At 43.4% G+C, this 18,028-nt stretch overlaps 1 protein-coding gene across 8 annotated transcripts in view; it reads right to left on the bottom strand.

Annotated features, from left to right (window-relative positions):
- Nucleotides 1-18,028, bottom strand: part of LOC119456502 (rho guanine nucleotide exchange factor 11-like) — a 159,694-nt gene that overhangs the window by 89,699 nt on the left and 51,967 nt on the right. For 6 of the 8 annotated variants that reach the window (XM_037718320.2, XM_037718326.2, XM_049669909.1 and 3 more), the window contains 5 exons: nt 16,800-16,904; nt 15,990-16,106; nt 5,326-5,424; nt 2,485-2,530; nt 823-996 (listed from right to left, as the gene is read on the bottom strand). In XM_037718320.2, coding sequence (XP_037574248.1) covers nt 823-996; nt 2,485-2,530; nt 5,326-5,424; nt 15,990-16,106; nt 16,800-16,904 — 541 coding nt within the window. The remainder of the gene's footprint in view (nt 1-822; nt 997-2,484; nt 2,531-5,325; nt 5,425-15,989; nt 16,107-16,799; nt 16,905-18,028) is intronic. The other 2 variants (XM_049669912.1, XM_049669914.1) reach the window with 1 other exon arrangement.

Raw genomic sequence — 18,028 nt, 5'->3', positions numbered from 1 at the left:
GGTATGCCTTCATGGCATAGCGGCACGCCCTGCCATAAAGCCACACTAAGAAGAAATTTGCAATGCAGTGAAGCCACACCGACAGGCAAAATTCACGTATATGGCGGGAGGTGACCAAGGTTAAGGATTCTGGGGAAAAAATCTCGCCTTCTATTTGAATAAATGCGGTATACAGTCCAACCTCAACGTAATGAACACGAATACAATGGATTATCAGATGTAATGTAGTAAATCTAAAATGTTTATTTCAGCACGTAACAGATATGCACAAAACGAATATTAGATATAATGAAAATTTTGTGTCAGGTGCAACATCCTACCAAGGTTCAACGTTATTAACTCATGCATTAAAATACCTACCAATGGGGAAGCTTGAGCACTGATTTCCTGCCTAAATATTTCAAAACACACGTACACTGGCTTATGCAAAACCATGATATAAAGGACAAAAAAGGACATACAGTGACAAAGGTAGGGAAGCAAGCAACAACCAACTGCTGATCTCCATTTTAGCACCACTTTCACAGGCACTTCTATCATTTCCGTGGTAATCCTGACACTCACATTGCATACACATTTTCGTAGCATACACGGTGACCACATCATGCAATTAATTCGGGACTACACGCTGTATAGCAGATGCAGCGCTATTAATGTAATCTGTGTGTTCCAGGCCACGCTATGCTTCAATCTTTGTAATTGAAGAGTGAATGCTTGTAACAAGAAGGTGCCCTAAACTAAATCTGACCATGCACAAAAAGGCTTTACGCACACACCAACATCTCAGCACATGCGTGCATGCTGCAACTGAAGGAGACTAACCGATGGTGCGGGTGTTTCGGAAGTCGACAAGCAGGCGCTTGAGCTGCTCCATGGCCTTCTCGCGTGCCTTGAGGAAGATGTCCTTGAGTTCCTCTTCCTCCTGGCCCTGCTGTTCCTGGCTGGTCTGCAGAACCTTGTCTGCAAGGTGGACCACAGGCCACTCTGGTTCTTCACCTGAGGTGGCGCTTCAGCCTTCATTACCATTCACACGTATACAGTCGCCAACCAATAATTTGGAAATGCCTGATTATTCGGACAGCTTTGCAGCACCGCCATTGGCTAACTTGTATAAGGATGGCCGAAATCGTGGACACCTTACAGCAGGCCATTCAATAATTACAGCACGCCAACAAGTTGAGCAAGAAAAGCAATATTTTTGCTTTGATAAGTCGCCAGCCTGAACTAGTGAAGCCTAGTCGATGCAGTAGTTTCCAACCGTCACGAAAAACTACTCGGCGAGTTAAGCTAAGCCAATAAGTTCTAAAGGCTGCATTTGCAGTTTGTTGTGAGAGTACAGCGCATCCAGCTTTGTTTACCCTATTAGTATTTATGCTTTGCATAGCAACACTGTCCTGGGCGACTTTCATTACTATTTTGAATTTTTGGCACTCAGTATCATCAAGCAGCTTCAAGTAGCTTGATGCTTGATGCTTCATGCTTGATGTCTGTGCCGACAAGGGTGACGATTAAGGGAGGGGAAGCAATTAATGTTGTGAATAAATCAGTGATTATTCGTTGCAGTGAGGTCAACTGCTGTTATGTTACCTCGGGACTGAGAGATAATGTGTATGCATTGACCATACTTTTGTCTATCTGTAGTAACATGACTACAGTGAAAATATGGACTAACCAGGTTACAGGCAACGTATGTGCATGCAGAAACGCACACGTTGGCAAGCTTTGTTGGCCACTTTTGAATGAAGTCACTTATTTTCTTGCAAATCTGATATTTCAGACGTTCGATTATTCTGACATGCAGGAAGTCCTCGGCGGTCAAGTCTGAATTATTGGTCAGTGACTGTAGTACTACTCATATAGTGCCTTACGAGGTTTCCTAACATTTATAAGCTTATTAATTACCAAAACAAGCACCTCTGGCTTTACTGAGTGGCTACAGCCACTAACAGAACTGTTGAAACCAAGGCGCATGTCATCACAAGCCATTGAATTATGCAAGCTACTTTACAAAGGCCCAGAACTCAACTGCTTCTGTACGGCAACAACCTTGTCCACTCTATGTCAACGAGTTTCTTGAACTCATCCATTCACTTCAGCGTTATTAGGCAACATATGCTATTCCCCTTACTGTGGTATATGCCGTATTACATCAGCAGCTTTCTCACTATTTGTTGTAAATATCACATGTTCTGCATTAATTTAGGTCTAGTTTCTTTTAACATCAGCTGACATGTCATTAGTAAACATTCGTATTCATGCAGTACATTTGTGCGTGCTGTGTAATGTACCTTCCAATTAAAGCATGCATGAAGGCAGCCATGTGACGCAACAGCCAGCCTTTACAAAAGTCTCCTACACATACAAGACGGAATAATAAAAAATTATGCACAGCTACAGCAGGCCACATGAGGTGCTGCCTATCACATTTACAGCATGTGCACGATGGAAACCTTGGTTTTGCTTCTAGCAGACCAACCAACATACCAATTTCCTTCAGGATGGTCTCGTCGATGTTCTCGATACCAAGAGGCTGCAAACAAAATAAAAGCGGCATAAATCTCACAATTACCTTCCTTGGATCCCATTCCTGCTCTTTAATTAGCAGTGCTGTTGCTGGACTCAGGTTTCAATAAGACTAGGCCTGCTTAATCAAAATTTTGATTCAGTGCCACCTGTTATGGCAAGTCGAGAAGCCATTCTCTACAAACTTGCTACTAGCAAAAGCTTTACACATTCAGATTTCAGCCCAACAAATGTGCAGACTTCAGAAATGAAACTCAACTTCACAACATTAATATTTCAGCACTTCTGTCATCATTCCCGGAAGTTGTCAGACTTTCACCCATGTGTGCTCAAATGTAGCGCAAGCTGCAAACATGGAACAAACAATGCTTAAAAACTGACACTATTTAGTGGTTTTCTTTACAATGCAGCAACACAATGCTACACTCCACTTAACACTCCAATGTTACGATGTTCAAAGCAAGCTGGTATCACATGGTGACTCAGTAGCCAATGGCATTGTCATCACACTCTCCATACCAGCCAAGCATGGTGCCAGGACTTTGTGCTTTGCACAATCTCATGGCACACGTGCATATCCCCCTTCATGCCTTCCCGCATTAACATGCTATATCTAGGGGTGAGCAAATATTCGAAGTTACGAATATGAATAGGAATAGCAAGTGTGTAATATTCGATTCAAATTCGAAAATGAACTATTCAACATATTCAAATACTCCAAACTAACAAGTAATTCACAACAACCAACTGTTTAAGCCTAGTTACTGTTCTCCATCTGCTAAACAAAGGATCGCTAATGTTCAGAAGAGTGACAATGACAAATGTTTTCAAAGAAACGCAGAAATAAAATGGGTAATACACCCTATGTTTAGGGTTTCACAATGGAGGCTTACATCACAGGCTGTAATTTTTGCTTGTGCTCTGTCATTTAGTGTTTTTGGAAGTATAGCTCTGTATATGTTTGATATTTTACGCTACAACCAGTGATGTTTTCCTTGCAACAAGCCTTTTAACATGTGTCTACAGTAGAAAAGCCCTTCAGTAGAGTGTCTTTTTTCGCAATTTCTAATCTTTTTTTTTTTTTTTTGGCAACCAGTCTTTTTGGAAAGCTAGTCATAGAACAGCCATTTTTTTCGGAGTGCTTGTTTGCAACCAGTCTCTATTGAGAGGCTTCTCGCCTATTTTTTAAAAGAAAATCGGTGATCTTGAGTTTAAAATGATCCTTTGTTTCTGATAGTTCTGATAGTTAGCGGTCCTTTTTACACAAGTCAGTACAGGCATGGTATCGAATAATGCTGAAAAACATATTCCTGCTGTAAATATATGCATCTGCGTCTGACTATTCTATATTCGATACCAACTATTTCTGTTTATTTCATATTAAAAAAAAAGTGATATCTGCCCACCTCAAGTTATAACATGTAAATGACCCTTCCCTTGAGCCATATCCAGCATGTCTGAGCAGGGTGCAAATTTTGCCTTGGCAACTAACATTCTATTGCAACAAAGAACCCTGACCATTACAATGATAGCCTAAACCTGAGATTCACTGCAGTCAACTGTCCCTGAACGCTGTCATGCCAACCAACATGCCGAAACAAATAACCCCTTTCTACACCAGGCACGCCCAACTGCCACATGGCAACCCTGATTGCCAATTTTGGAAAGCTGTAGATGTGTAATCATGTCATTTAAACACTTCTCCGAGGATGCTATGAACAGTGTGGCTCATCCCTGTGTTGAGAAACACGGTCGAGCTCTGTGTTGAGCCATGTGCAACCGCTCTATCTCTTTTAACAGCGAAGCTGTTTAAGCCAGCCGTAATTTGTGGTGCGTAGCAAGAAACTACCAAAAAAATAAACTTTCTTGCCGAGGCAGGATTCGAACCCACGTACCCTGCGGTCCCAAAGCGAGCGTTGTAACCACTAGGCTACACAGCCACGCCTGCAGAGCATGCATTTATCCGACTCATATGATTGCGTTCAAGCGCCGTCGTCTTCGTCCACAGCTGGCGCATTCGTACGCTCGTGCTCTGTAAGGTGAAGAGGTTTTGAGCGCTATGACAGCGACAGAGAGACGCATTCACGGAGCAGTTCTCCTGGAACGTGGTGTCGGTGTTGCAAGCTGCGCTATGAAACGCGCAGTGACGACCGTAAGTCCGAGACGTGCGAAAAGACAGTAACAAGATGAAAAGTTCGCGCGCACTTCCTGAAAATGCTGGGCTACGATCGCCCAGCTTTGCTGTTTCAAGCATTGCGCGGCCGAGTGCAAGGTTAAGCATTTCTTTTCTACTATTCTTGTCTCCGTCTTTTCAATTATTTCTCTTTAGTTTATATGTATCTGTATGTCTTTACATATGTAGATCCGTATATGTATAGTTTATGTGTATTGGGCCCTGTAACATTTAAACGCAGTCATTGTCTTTCGCTTTATTTTGCTCCACGCATTGTCTTTATCATGCTTTTTTGTGCTGCTACTTACACCATTCAATTTGTACTGTGTTACACCACACTAAAGGCACCAAGCTGCTTGTGGCCACATATTAAATAAATAAATAAATAAATAAATAAATAAATAAATAAATAAATAAATAAATAAATAAATAAATAAATAAAGTGTCAAAGTGCACAAGTGCACTGTGGGACTTGTAGCACTTTCATGTTCCCTGTTATAAATTTACACCCTTATATTGGTGACAAGATGTTCCTAAAAAATGGTTTTCTCTGTCCATGGTAGCACAAAAGCTCTGCAAGCCATGTCCAGAATGCAGTGGTTTTCGCAATTCGGAGAATGATGCCTCACCGCATTCTGCACTAGGAAGGTAGAGGTGATCTCGTAGGCCCATTTCTTCATTTCCTTGCCAGTGCCCAGCTTGTACAGGTTCGTGATTATCAAAAACAGCTGCACAAAGACACACACACAAAGAGAATCAATACACATTATGACAAAAATAATGCATAGTCTACACTTCCTTTACAAAGTTTTGCATGGGACTACAGACTCCACTAGTTCTTTAACACTAACAATTGGCTATTAAGATTCTCCCTGCTTTACTCACGCTGCTTTATCTGCACTTCCATGTCCAAACATAAGAAGCAAAAACAAACTGCTCTGCACCACTGGCTGAACAGCATAGTTGGCAAACCGAGATGACTAGTGGAAAAAAACAAAAAGAAAGAGGAAAAGGAACAGTAGAAACATAGCACATTACAAGTGCTAAGTTATGACTGAAGGAGTCTGTGAAAACATTCCAATACCCATTTCTTGAGTGAGGTGATAACCATTCAAGATTTTCAAAAGCCACAAAGTGCTCATCAGTTTTTGAACTGCTGTATTTTGTGCTTGTAGACTTTAAAAGGTGGGCTACAAGGAGCAAACTTTCACAGTGAACTTCGCACGGCAGAATTAGACATGGTGGCATGACGCAGATTGTTGACTGGCTCGGCTACATGGAGCGAAAAAGAGGCACACGTGTTCGCCGCCTCTTTGTTAGTGTTGCCAGACTCTATAAACGCGTTATTGTAAAACAAAAAAATGAAAGAAAATATTTTCATTCTATTATCGGTTGTTAACGGTTAAGCAATTTGAGAAACAAGTTTCATACATGTGTTTACAAACGATTGCTACACAAACTGCTCATTATATGCATTACAAGTGACTGACTACTGCGCTATGCAAGGCGCAGTGACGGCCGTAAGTCCGAGACGCGCGAAAAGAAATTACCATAATCATGAGTAATGAGATGAAAAGTTAGGACGTGGAATTCCAGCAGGTATATTATTCCAGATTTTATTTCACTATGCACGTTAACATTCTCACATATTTCATCAAGTAAATAGGCGAAGAGCACAAAAATTACGAAGAGAAAAAAAAAAAAGGAGACGTCCGTCTCCCTTTTTTTCTTTTGTTTCTTGAGCTGCTTCGCCGATTGCACGTGTCAGTTAAGTTCGTTCTCTGTCCGTTGTAATTCTTTTTATCTTTGCAATGCTTCACCATTCTTAATGTTTTAGAAACTAGCCCAATTTTCAGTCATAATCCATTTCACCACAGCAAAGCGCAACAAGAACCGCTGGTGGTGGCAAGTATGAACTGCATTCGCTGTCAATGCACAGCAAACAGTCATGCGCCGTCCACAACCAGAGTTGGGAATCACGAGGAAGAAAAATATACCCTAAAGGAAAGACTGGTACACTGACAAGACGGCAAAATGATGACTACAAATCTGAGTGTTTGCATTAGGTGCTCAAGCTCCAAAGCCGTTACACTTGTGAAGGCAAAGACAGGTGATTCACATGGGAGACGAAGCTCTTGCATATGAACGGCTCCTTTATTAATACTAGAACGACTAGACCATAGCAAAGCAAAGTTGGAAATGTACAGTGCTCAGCGATTGAAACGTGATACTCGGAACACGCGGCTGCCACCGTTCTTTTTTTGCGCCACAAGTGAGCGGTAGGTGATCGCCGTGGGGCTAAATACAGTCACAATGCATCACAAAGGTTTTTGGTTTCACTGTACAATGCATCAGCTCGGTTTCCCTAGCACTTATAGTCGGTGCAAAAAGCACCGACGACCATGTGCTTCGAGTATCGCCTTTCAATTGCTGAGCACTGTATGTACTCTTGCCTACAGATTTTCTCTCAATTCAACAAAATGAATTTTTTAGAGCGAAGCTGTATATGACTCGAATCCCGGGATTCCTTGTTTCCATTGACAGAACATTCGACAGAAAACCATTCCTTGAATTGAAGTGAAAAGTGCCTATCTCCATTGAAAGTATGTGCAAGACACATCCCAGTATTCGTTTAAATAAAGAAAAGCAGAAACACGTGTCAAAACCACATGATAGATGATAAGGCGCGTTCGAACAATTTGAAGCACGTAGCGTTGGCCGTATGCGTTTCCTGGTAAATATTACGGTTGCATAAGCTGCAGTTGCCGGGAAGCGGCAATTGTAGCATACGAAGCAGGGAGCGGTGTCACTACACTTTCATATGAAAAAGAACCCGCATAGCAACTGATTTCATTTGTGTTGTGATAGCGCTACGGGAAGGCCACGCATAATTAGGACTCCCAAAGAGCAGCATGAACACGATGAGCAGCAACGGCAACAGCAACATCAATCTGCACAACAGCATCGTGCTCAGGCTCGGCAGGACGCAGCGGTTCCTGCCCAAGAGGCTCAGCGCAAGCGCCAAGCGTGGCAAGACCAATGCAGCTTTTGCTGTCAATAATTTCATGTAGTGCATTGCTCAATCATTGTCACATTGGTCTATTGGATCACAGCTTCTATGACCAACAACCTTAACAGCATGGATTGGAGCCCAATTTTCTTTTTCTCATTCAAGTTTGCTTTTTCTAACGGCCCAATCATGCGGAAAATTTTGCTGCCCCTTCTGTGTAAGAAAAATCCATTGCCGACTGTACTTATTCGCAAGCGCCGATTTTACAGTCTTCGTTATATCAAGGTTTAACTGTACCTAAATCTTGCATAAAACACCAACTGGTCTACATGACTGATATATATCCCGTTAAAGAAAGTTGTGAGTTTGGAAACAAGCAAACTACCCTGTTTCAACAACACCATTAAACTATCAAAAAGGACTGGCCCCCTCGGACTAGGACGATGCGCGAAAGCGGGACCCCTCGGACTGCACAGGCAGCGTATCATCTTACACCAAGGCTAGGAGCTGCTTCCCCGGCTGAAGCGTGCCATCGAGCACATTCTTGAATACTGTGCTGTCTGGTGCCCATCAGCAACCACCACGTTTTTGAGCACAAGAATAAAAAGTTTTCTTAGAAAGATGGGTTAATGTGTCTTTTGGCTAAACAAGTGGCTCTCACAGGCTCAAATATCAGACACAAGTGACATTTCAGAGCATATACAATCATGTTATATACAGCAGACTTCCGTTAATTCAACTCTGCTTAATTCGATTCCCGACCGAAGGCCCTGGCTGGCACCCATGCATTTCTATGGGCCCAAACTTTTGTTATATTGATCTCAAAATTGGCCTCCACCAAATAATTCGAACTAAACTGATCAACTTCGCCGCAATTCAGCCGTGTTATGTGGTGAGGCATAAAGATATTATTGCAGTGAAGCATACCAAGAATGGAAAGGGGCCACTGTCACGCGACATAGTACACATTTCTTAATTATACAGGCAAGCATGCATTGTCTCCAGTCACAGTACGAGCACCTAGACGCCTAATAAGCATACTGGCAGCCTGACCACTTTCTTGATAGGTAACTTTCTACTTTTCTTGCAGAGAACCATTGTAGCTGTGGAACCTTTGTAGATATTTCCGAAGATATTCATGTATGCCTCCTGAACTACTTGATTATGCAATACCTCTATGACTACTGGTATTTCTACTGAATCAAATGCCTTTTCATAATCTATGAAAGCCATATAGAGAGGTTTATTGTACTCCGCAGATTTCTTGATTACCTGATTGATGACAAAGATGTGATCCATCGGCAAGTGTCAGAGCACCCTAAATAGTTTGCTATTATTACTTTTTGCTACAAACCAGTTCTATTTTTGCACTTGGGAGGTGGATGTGTCGTGATGTCATGATACACCAGCTTGCTTCATTCCTGCGATTGTTGTGACTGCCATATGGGAGCATAGAAAGAAATGTGCGCAGCTCTCTTGTTTACTTTTTATAAGCAACATCATCATATCTATTGTTATTGTTACACAACATGAAAAATTTTATTCTGTGTCATGACCTCACAGTAATGTCGCTTGTGCCAGGACTAGCATTTTCAGTAAAGCTGAGGGGACATTTAAAGCCAACAAAAAAGCGGGGGTCTTTCTAAACGTCCAAAGGCCTGATGGTAAACTAATTAGGCATCTCAGTGCTCATACTCTGACCGGAGACGGCGCATGTGCGTGTGTAAATTAAGGAACACATGCTAAGTCTTGTAACAATGGCACCTTTTCCCGTGTGGTATGCTTCACCACATAAGAAGGCTGTATTGCGGCGAAGCTAACTTTATAGGAACCCTCACCAGGTTGGGCCATTTTGAGCTGACAAGCGCAGTGCATACAATGCGCACTCACGATCGTGTCTGCTACGAATTACAGCACTACGCACCGTGGAAAAAGCTCAAATTTCAAACCAAATGCCGTTTGCCCTTCTCCTCACGGGCGTGCTCTAAGACAGGGAGATGCCGTATACTATAAGCAAGTGCACCTATGTACATGTCTATGCTGTGACATTGCTCATAGTGCCACGCGACACTTAGAGAATTATTCAAGGAAACATCTGTTATTTGTGTAATCTGTTACTTCAATAGACGAATGAATGTTTACAGAAATAATAAAACACAAATGAAATGTCTGCGTGTTTTTGTTTTACTTCGCACAGCAGCGAGAGAGATGTACAGTCAATCCTCATTAATACGTAGTCGGCCGGGAACGACGTCTAGGCATGCACTAAACAATGTACGAATTAACCTCCAATGCCAGTTTAGTGGCTACTTACCGGCCGAAAAAGAACTATGTCACGACGCTCTCAAACACATACAATCAGACAGGCTTCATTTGCGGGTAGGCAGCAAAAAATCGGTGATCTTCACTTGCCGCCGTGGTGGCCTTGCCATGACGCAGCATCTTTGAACTCCATAAGGCCACGAGCCAGTTTGTCCATGAGGCTCCACTTACTAAATTAACAAGCACGGTGTAATGCCGTGTTCAGGTAAACATTGTGGGAATGCGCGACTCTGCGTCCCCTGATGTTGTTTTCCCCACATAGCTCGCGTCTAGCACCGGCGGTGGTCGTAGTGGTTGCGGCACATTGCGAGAGATGGCGCAAGTGTCGCAATGCTAACGCCACCGAACGGCGGGGTGACTTGGGAGAAAAAGGTCGAAGGCTCTTGCTCTTTGGCTGGGGATCGGCGACCAACACGCACGAACGCTTCACGCGTGCGCCGGCCCGCTTCGCGGGACCATCTCGCGAGGCTAAGAGCAGGACACCGGTATGGACGAACACGGATCGTTCGAACGCGCCACCGTTCGCGTGACCGTACACGTGAACCACTAGGCGATGGTGTCACAGCATGGGGCGAACATATTCGCTCGCTGTCGGGTCGAGGTGAGTCGGACTTCCTTGATTTGTCGCACGCCCATGTGAATGTTCTATTGGTTGTAATTCGGCCAGTGTGCATTGGTGTATGAAAGGCACAATAAATGCCCCTTTGATTGTTTACACTGCTGTGTTGTCGTTCCTTTGTCCCAAGAGTATGTGTGAGACCCCACAACATGAACACATCTTACTCAATGGCCGCGGAAACTCGCTGTCAGAACGCTGGAATGAGGAGGCACGGCAGCAGCAGCGAGCATGCCGCCGTCTCTCGCTTCAACGCGAGCTAGATGTCGAAAGCACAGCGCATACGAAGCTACCGGCACTAGTTGCACTTTGTCTGCAGATCACTTTGTAGGTGAGGCCAGCGCGGGCGCGCACGTTTTTTCAAGTCGCAGATTGCTTTCAAGATACGGCGCCTGCGCAGGCCGCCGCTGAAGTAAACCCCTCCCTTTCTCGCCTCCCTCGCCGTGCCTCCCACGTGACAGAAGCGCGCTTCCACCCTACCTTTTCCCCTCGCGCGCGTGAGATTGACCCTCGCAAGCTTTCACTCACACATACAGCATACGGCGCGTGGTGACGATGTTGCTGTGTTTGGTCTTTATATGGAACCTCAAAGCGACTTCGCACCCCCTACCTGCAGCTTCTTCGGATTACCGGGAGCTAATCCCGAAGGCCATGTTTTGTGCGTGGCAATCGGCAGCAGCTGTATGAGCAGGAAATATGTCATGGTGGCCCTGTTTAAGTTCACTATCGCTGGCGACTGTCGTCCGGGTGTCACAACTCGAGAATCTAACGTATGCGCACATGAGATTTTGCCAATTTTGTGCCTGTGCGTGTAGAACAAGAAAGAATAGTACGCACTAACCGTTTGGTGTGCAATGAGCGACTATGGCAGTCAGCCAATACATGAAGTTCAATGGGGGCTGTGGGGGAATCTTCGCGATTATGTATAAACTGCAATTACACATTAAGAGGGGTATGTATTAACAAGGTTTGACTGTAGTACTTCCATTTCTAGGCACGCACTGGTGTTAGGTCCTGTCTTATTTCTGATATTTATAAATGACTTGCCTAATAATATTAGTGTCCCTGTCAGACTTTTTGCTGATGATTGTGTGATGTATAATAAAATTTGAAACAGTAATGATCAGGCCAATTTACAATCTAGTCTGCAAAAAATTAAGAAATGGTGTGACGACTGGCAGATGGAACTGAACGCAGCTAAATCTGTTGTTATGTCCATAACGAGAAAGAAATTTTGCATTTCCATTACAACATAAGTAGTATAACCATTAGCAGAGTCTACAAGCATAAGTATCTAGGAATAACGTTTACTTCTGACCTCAGATGGAATCAACACATTGATGCTGTATGTAGTAAGGCCAGCAAAGCGCTTTGGAGTCTAAGGCGGAATATAAGTGCGTCGACACCTGAGGTAAAAATCTTAGCCTATAAATCCTTAATACGTCCTATCATGGAGTATGCTAAAACTATATGGGATCCCTACACTAAATACAACCAACAAAAACTTGATAAAATCCAGAGGTTAGCATCAAGGTTCATATTTAACAAGTATCGCTACTGCCAATCCCCTACTGAACTTTGTAAGCTTGCCGACTTACCTCCGCTAGATTTGCGTACCAGGTATGAGCGACTGAAACATATTTACCTTATCATAAATGGCCACTTACTTGTCGACAAACACAAGTACTTCAAAATCTCGACAAATGAAACATCCAGACATTGTCATAGCCAGTACATCACACCCCCTCAAGCCAGAAATGACTGTTTTAAGTACAGCTTTATCCCGAGAGGTATTGCAGAATGGAATGCGCTCCCCGACTCTATCATGTCAGCCTCATGCGTTGAAGAATTTTTACAATGTGTACACGATATTCTTTTTGCCGCTAACTAATATGTATATCATAACTTTGTCAAAGGTGTATCTGTTCATATTCTTCTTTCGTATTTTTGGGGGGAATTTGCACAGTGCATAGAATTTAAACTGATTCACATCCCTGTTGAGACGTGTGCAGTTCTTCATTTACTTGCTTTTTTGTTGTCATACTGTATTATTGTACGTGTTCGTATCTTCCACTCCTGTAATGGCCCTTCATGGGCTGACAGTATTATTAAATAAATAAAAAATAAATAAATAATTTCGTCTGCTTGCTCCCATGTCGTGCAGCCGCGCGCGCTAGGAGCGAAACTATCATTTTCTACCGTGTTCCAGCATGCGATCATGATCTGTGATCCACTAGTGTCTGCCTCAGTGTTCGTGTAGCACTGACTTATACCGCTAGTCAGGTGTTCTCGTGCACAGTGCGCAAAATCGAGCGGTGCTCGAAATGGAACAAATGCAACAGCTATCGCACGCGACTGTCAGCGGAAGTGCGCTGTGTAGTAAAAAAGCAAGAAAAGAAAAAAAAAAAAAAAGAAAAAGGAAAGGCCCGTGATGTATGCATCACACGATCCTCCAGCTCCAGTATGGGAGAACGCAGGGAAAGAATTTCACTTGCGGAGGCTAGGGGTAAATGGAGATAAAGCCCCTGGAAAAAAACTTAAGTAGCGCCATTAGTGTCAATGTGCAGGCACCTCCTCTCACGTGCCTTTTGTAGATTGTAAACCAAGTTAGTTGAGGTGCGAAGCCCGTCGAGTGTGGCGCTTGGCCGGAAAGATGGGCTCGTGCAATTATCCCGCTAGGGCACAGCAGGGCGGTGCGGTTCGCAGCGATGTATTGGGAGAGGTTCGAGAGAAGGAAAAATGCAAAAAGGCAACGTTGAGTACGGCAATGGAATGTATGTAGAAACAAGGGGCTTGATTTGTGTCATGCCTGAAAGAGTAAAAATATGCGGTATTCAATCAGTCGATAAACAGAAGTGCTCGCATTGTGTTTAGATGCATGACAAAGCCCCTGAAAAAGAAAGGTATTTTTTTAGGCTCTTTAAACTGAGAAGTTTATGCCGATAGTTCGGTTACGACTTGTTCACTATTTTAGGGGTACACCGTGTCATGGAAGTGCTTGATAGAAGATTTAAGTCAAGTAAACGCTTGCACTGGGAAAAACCATTATCGCAATCAAGCAGGGCCGGACGCGAGTGCGTTTGCATGCAGACGCGCTTAGGATTGACACTACTGAAGGCAGCGCCACTGCACTGGAAACGAACATCCTTGTAAGCTCGGCGTGAGAAATCGCACGGTTTCAAACGTGACGCAATGTTTTTAGAAGGTCGAGAAAGCGCCACCTTGAGTGTCCGCTCGTTTTTTCTTTTTTCTTGTTTACTTGATAGGGGCATGGCGTCTTCCTTAGTTTTGTTGACCGCATCTGAATTTGTTTGCACGGTGGCTCTGCGTGTTTCGGGAAGCCGACCTGCTGTGCTAGTGGTGTAAAAAATTTCCACACTAGCTGAAAAAAGCTCTTTTCAATTCTGCGGGGACCAGAAAATGCTGCCCGGCAACAAGTGTGGCTCCACCGGATCACACGGACTGATTTTGAACCGGGCTCGTCGCAGCTTTGTGATGTTTATGATGGGGTTTGCAATGACCTTATTGAGTTATCGATTCTTTGTCCGATTTCTGGCTCCACTTCTTCTAGGTCACCCCAAAACGAGACATCATAAGTCTCTTGCCTTAACACTACTTAATATTGCCAAAGCAGCACGCGCCGAGGCAATGGAGGCGAAACACTGGTACCATGGGCGCCGGAGACGCAGCATCCAGGCTAGCGAACGCGTGCCAGTCGAGCCCGGATGCGCTCAGTCGTGCTCGCAGCTCTCTCGTTCGTAGTTTCCTTGTGGACACCCTAGTGGCGCTGCTGCAGCTGCCAGGACAGGAGGCAGAGGCGAAGGGGCGCAGTTGGTGCTACTTTAGTTTTTTTACAGAGGCTTTAAGTGGAGACAGTGTCTGTGTTGGCGGTGATGCTCGCCTCCTGAAATCATGGGTTTGGGGCACTGAAATATTTTTATCTCAGATTTCTATCTCAGCTATTAATGAACCAATTTGGAAAATTCTTGCGGTAGAACGCTCACAAGAGGGCACGTAACAACTTCCAGCGTATAACCAAAATTTGCTATGTGGCCTGGTGAGGGGCCCTTTAAAGGAAAACACTGCCACATGAATCAACAGCACGTTTCGGCATTTTCTTTTCTACCTAATGTTTAATTCGACCCTTGCCAGGTAATTTGACCCATTTCAATGGTCCCGTCAGGATCAAATTAACAGAAGTCGATTGTACAATATAACCTTATGCAATACCATGTCCATGTTAGGGTAGATTACTTGCTTACTTGTCCAGAATAAACCAGGAATATGAAATCAAGAGTTTGACAGAAACCTGTCTGGTCAGGAGGAGACACTGCAAGTAGTTGAAAATTAGACACTGACCATAAATATTAGAAATAAAAAGACGTCTTGTCTCCCGCACGGGAGCTTTGTTCACAATCTTGTTAAATGATTTAATCAATTCTAATTCCTGCTCAATGATTCAAATGTTCAATCCTGTTCACAATGATTGTGAACAAGGCTCCCATGCGGGAGCTGAAACATCTTTTTATTTCTATTTTTTTATGACCGGGGTACAACTTTCAACTACTTACAAACAAGGAGTATGTGCAACGCCACACACACAAAAAAATGTTGATTTTGTAGGAAGGGAATGGTGATGCCATCTGTAATTGCTGGTGAAACATGGCACACACTGTGGGTTGTGGCAAATCAGTTCTTTAGAAATCCACTAGGCAGAGGAAGGTTTCATAACAAGGGAAAATCATCCACCCAAGAGTAGCATGAAGCTACAGAAGAAACTGATTGCAGAGCAAGGCCACATTAAGTGACAACTCAAAGCTTGTAGTGGTTTCACAGTGTGGGCTACCTGGTTGATACTTTATAATTGGTTTTGTGCAATTCTTGTCTTCTTCACTGTGGTGTCATCCTTGTTCGCACAATAGTATTATAATAAATAAAATAAATAAATAAATACAAATTGTCTTGTATGGGTTTCCTTTATAGCTTCGTGCTTGATTCAGGTGGGCGACAATTTTGTTTTCTTTGTTTTAAACACTGTTTTCTGCCCTAACAATGAAAGACAGAGCCGTCGTTCCATTCTAGAGACATATACTTTGATTCATTATACTAAACACACAAGGTAGACTAAACATGGTCAACTGCATTCAATGCCCCCAAAGGCCAACGTGCATGCAAAATGCAGAATGACGTACAGCCTAAAGTTGTCCACTCAGAAAATAGCCCCTTAGCACCCATTCAGACACAGGGGTTTGTCCTTAGCCTGTCAGTAGGTGCGACCCGGACGGCCTCACGGCAAGCCCTGCTAGCCCAAACTGCTGGCTTGTTTCAATATTGCACACACTGACCAGGCTGGAGGGTTTCATCTGGCTTGAAAGCAAGTAGTGCAGGAACACAGCCAAGTGAGCAGGATGCCGTAGAAGCTTCCAGATGTTGTTGAAAGGACCATTGTCACCCAACTGCGTCTGCAAAAGCCAGTAAGCAAACATCAACTGCGTCATGAAATGTGTCACGCTCTACTATGGAACATCGCATTTGCTATAATCGACTTCCATTTATTGGACCATGACGGAACCAACGAAATTGATTGAATCATCCGGCGGGCCGAAATAGACAGCATAAACAGAAATAAACAGAAATAAACACTGATACATTTGACACTATTTGTCCAAATCTAAAATGCCCCATAACCCAACGCGAGCCCACTTTCTGTGTGTCGAAAGTAAAAAACTAATGAAGAAATGGCATAAAAGCTCCTAAACAAGGTAGAAGCCTAATGCATAGCTGGTTTTTTAGCAAGAAAAATAGGCTAGGGTCTAAAACATGTTGCACAATTTTATAATAAAGACAGTACTAATAAATTGAAACAGTACAATGGTCACTACATAAGTGGCCACACCACATCCATTGGAAGGACAACTTTAATTCATTAAAATTAGATTTTAAATACATGGATCTCTTAGGGGATTATTGTGTTTCGTCCCGTTATTTCATAATGAAGTTCAAGTGTTCAGATAAGGTAATTGGATGTCAGTGCCAATTCTCATTCTATCTTGACATCCCTGCCTAGCTGCACACCATCACTTTCACTAAAGACAGTGCAGACACGCTTTGATCCTACTATACAGAAATATGCCAAAGGCAGGGACAGTACTGACCAACTCGTTGTCCGAGGTTCGTTCCTCATCGTCCATGGAGAGAATGCTACTCTGCTGCAGAGGCACTCGGCCACCTGTAGGAGGTCCTTCTGGGGGAGTGCCGTACTGCACACACAACAAAACACAACACAGGTCTCACTACAAGAAGCAAATAAGCTACAGCTGATACACGTTGCTTAAAAATAACCTCATAATTTCAGGTTTTCTGGTTTTCATATAGGTGAACAAAACAAAGCACAAGGCTAGGAGTTAGCAGACTGAGATACACAGGAAGCATGACTGCATGCTTCCTTCTGAAAGTTCAGAAAGCAATCAAGTGCACATGCAAAGCTAGTGATGACGTATACCGTAATACCCTGAGAAATGCCCCACCTCTGAAAGAAAACCCACCCCGGTTTCCGGCAAGATTAGCTATCTTTTCCAAAACACCGAAAAATAGCCAACTTCTCCTAATCCCACTGCCCTGGGGGGATGGCGCCACTACGCCCACCCCCAATGGTGACTACGGCAAAAACAGTCAGCTAGCTACTGCCAGAAATAAGGAACAATGCTGACTGGGAAGGACAGTCATCTTTGGTTCGTTCCCCTTTGCTGCAACGGTTTTTTCAAGAACCCACGGACCCAGGTTTCAGCTTTGTAGTCCTCATTTCCGTTTTGGTGTCCTGGAGGCACCGCCAATAATACGAAATAATGAGACTTTGTTACAACAACATGGAAAAAACAACACTCAAAGAAATATAATAACGCCCAGCTACCAGTGACGCCAAGTTCAGCACTACTGCGCCCCATGACTTTTGCAACACCAGTCAGAACCTTGCCTAAGTTATTTGCCCAGTGATTCATTCAGGAAGTGGTGCCCCTGCACAACAATTGCAGCTATCCTGCAGCAGAATCATCGAAAACAGTCTTCACATCCATAGTTCTGTCTCCCTCGAGACTCCCATAAGTGTTTTTATTAAGGGTGTGCAAATACCGAAAAGTAGATTTCGAATTGAATATTGAATCGAATCAAGAAAAAAAGACGAATATTAAATAGAATATCAAATGTCAGAAAATTTAACACAAACCTTTATGCTTTCAAATTTTTTGCAATAAACAGTGCTGCACATGCTTAGGAGGCTAACCACATTACTTTACAAGAACCTTGCCAACTATCAGTAACTTGGGTACCTATGAATCGAGATGCATATTATGCTCCCCTCTTATTAAAGGGAACACAAAATTAGTAT

The sequence above is a fragment of the Dermacentor silvarum genome, chromosome 6 (genome assembly GCF_013339745.2).
Source record: "Dermacentor silvarum isolate Dsil-2018 chromosome 6, BIME_Dsil_1.4, whole genome shotgun sequence".
NCBI classification, from domain to species: Eukaryota; Metazoa; Arthropoda; class Arachnida; order Ixodida; family Ixodidae; genus Dermacentor; species Dermacentor silvarum.
Note: the sequence above shows the minus strand (reverse complement) of the source record. Positions and strands in the feature narration are given on the sequence as shown.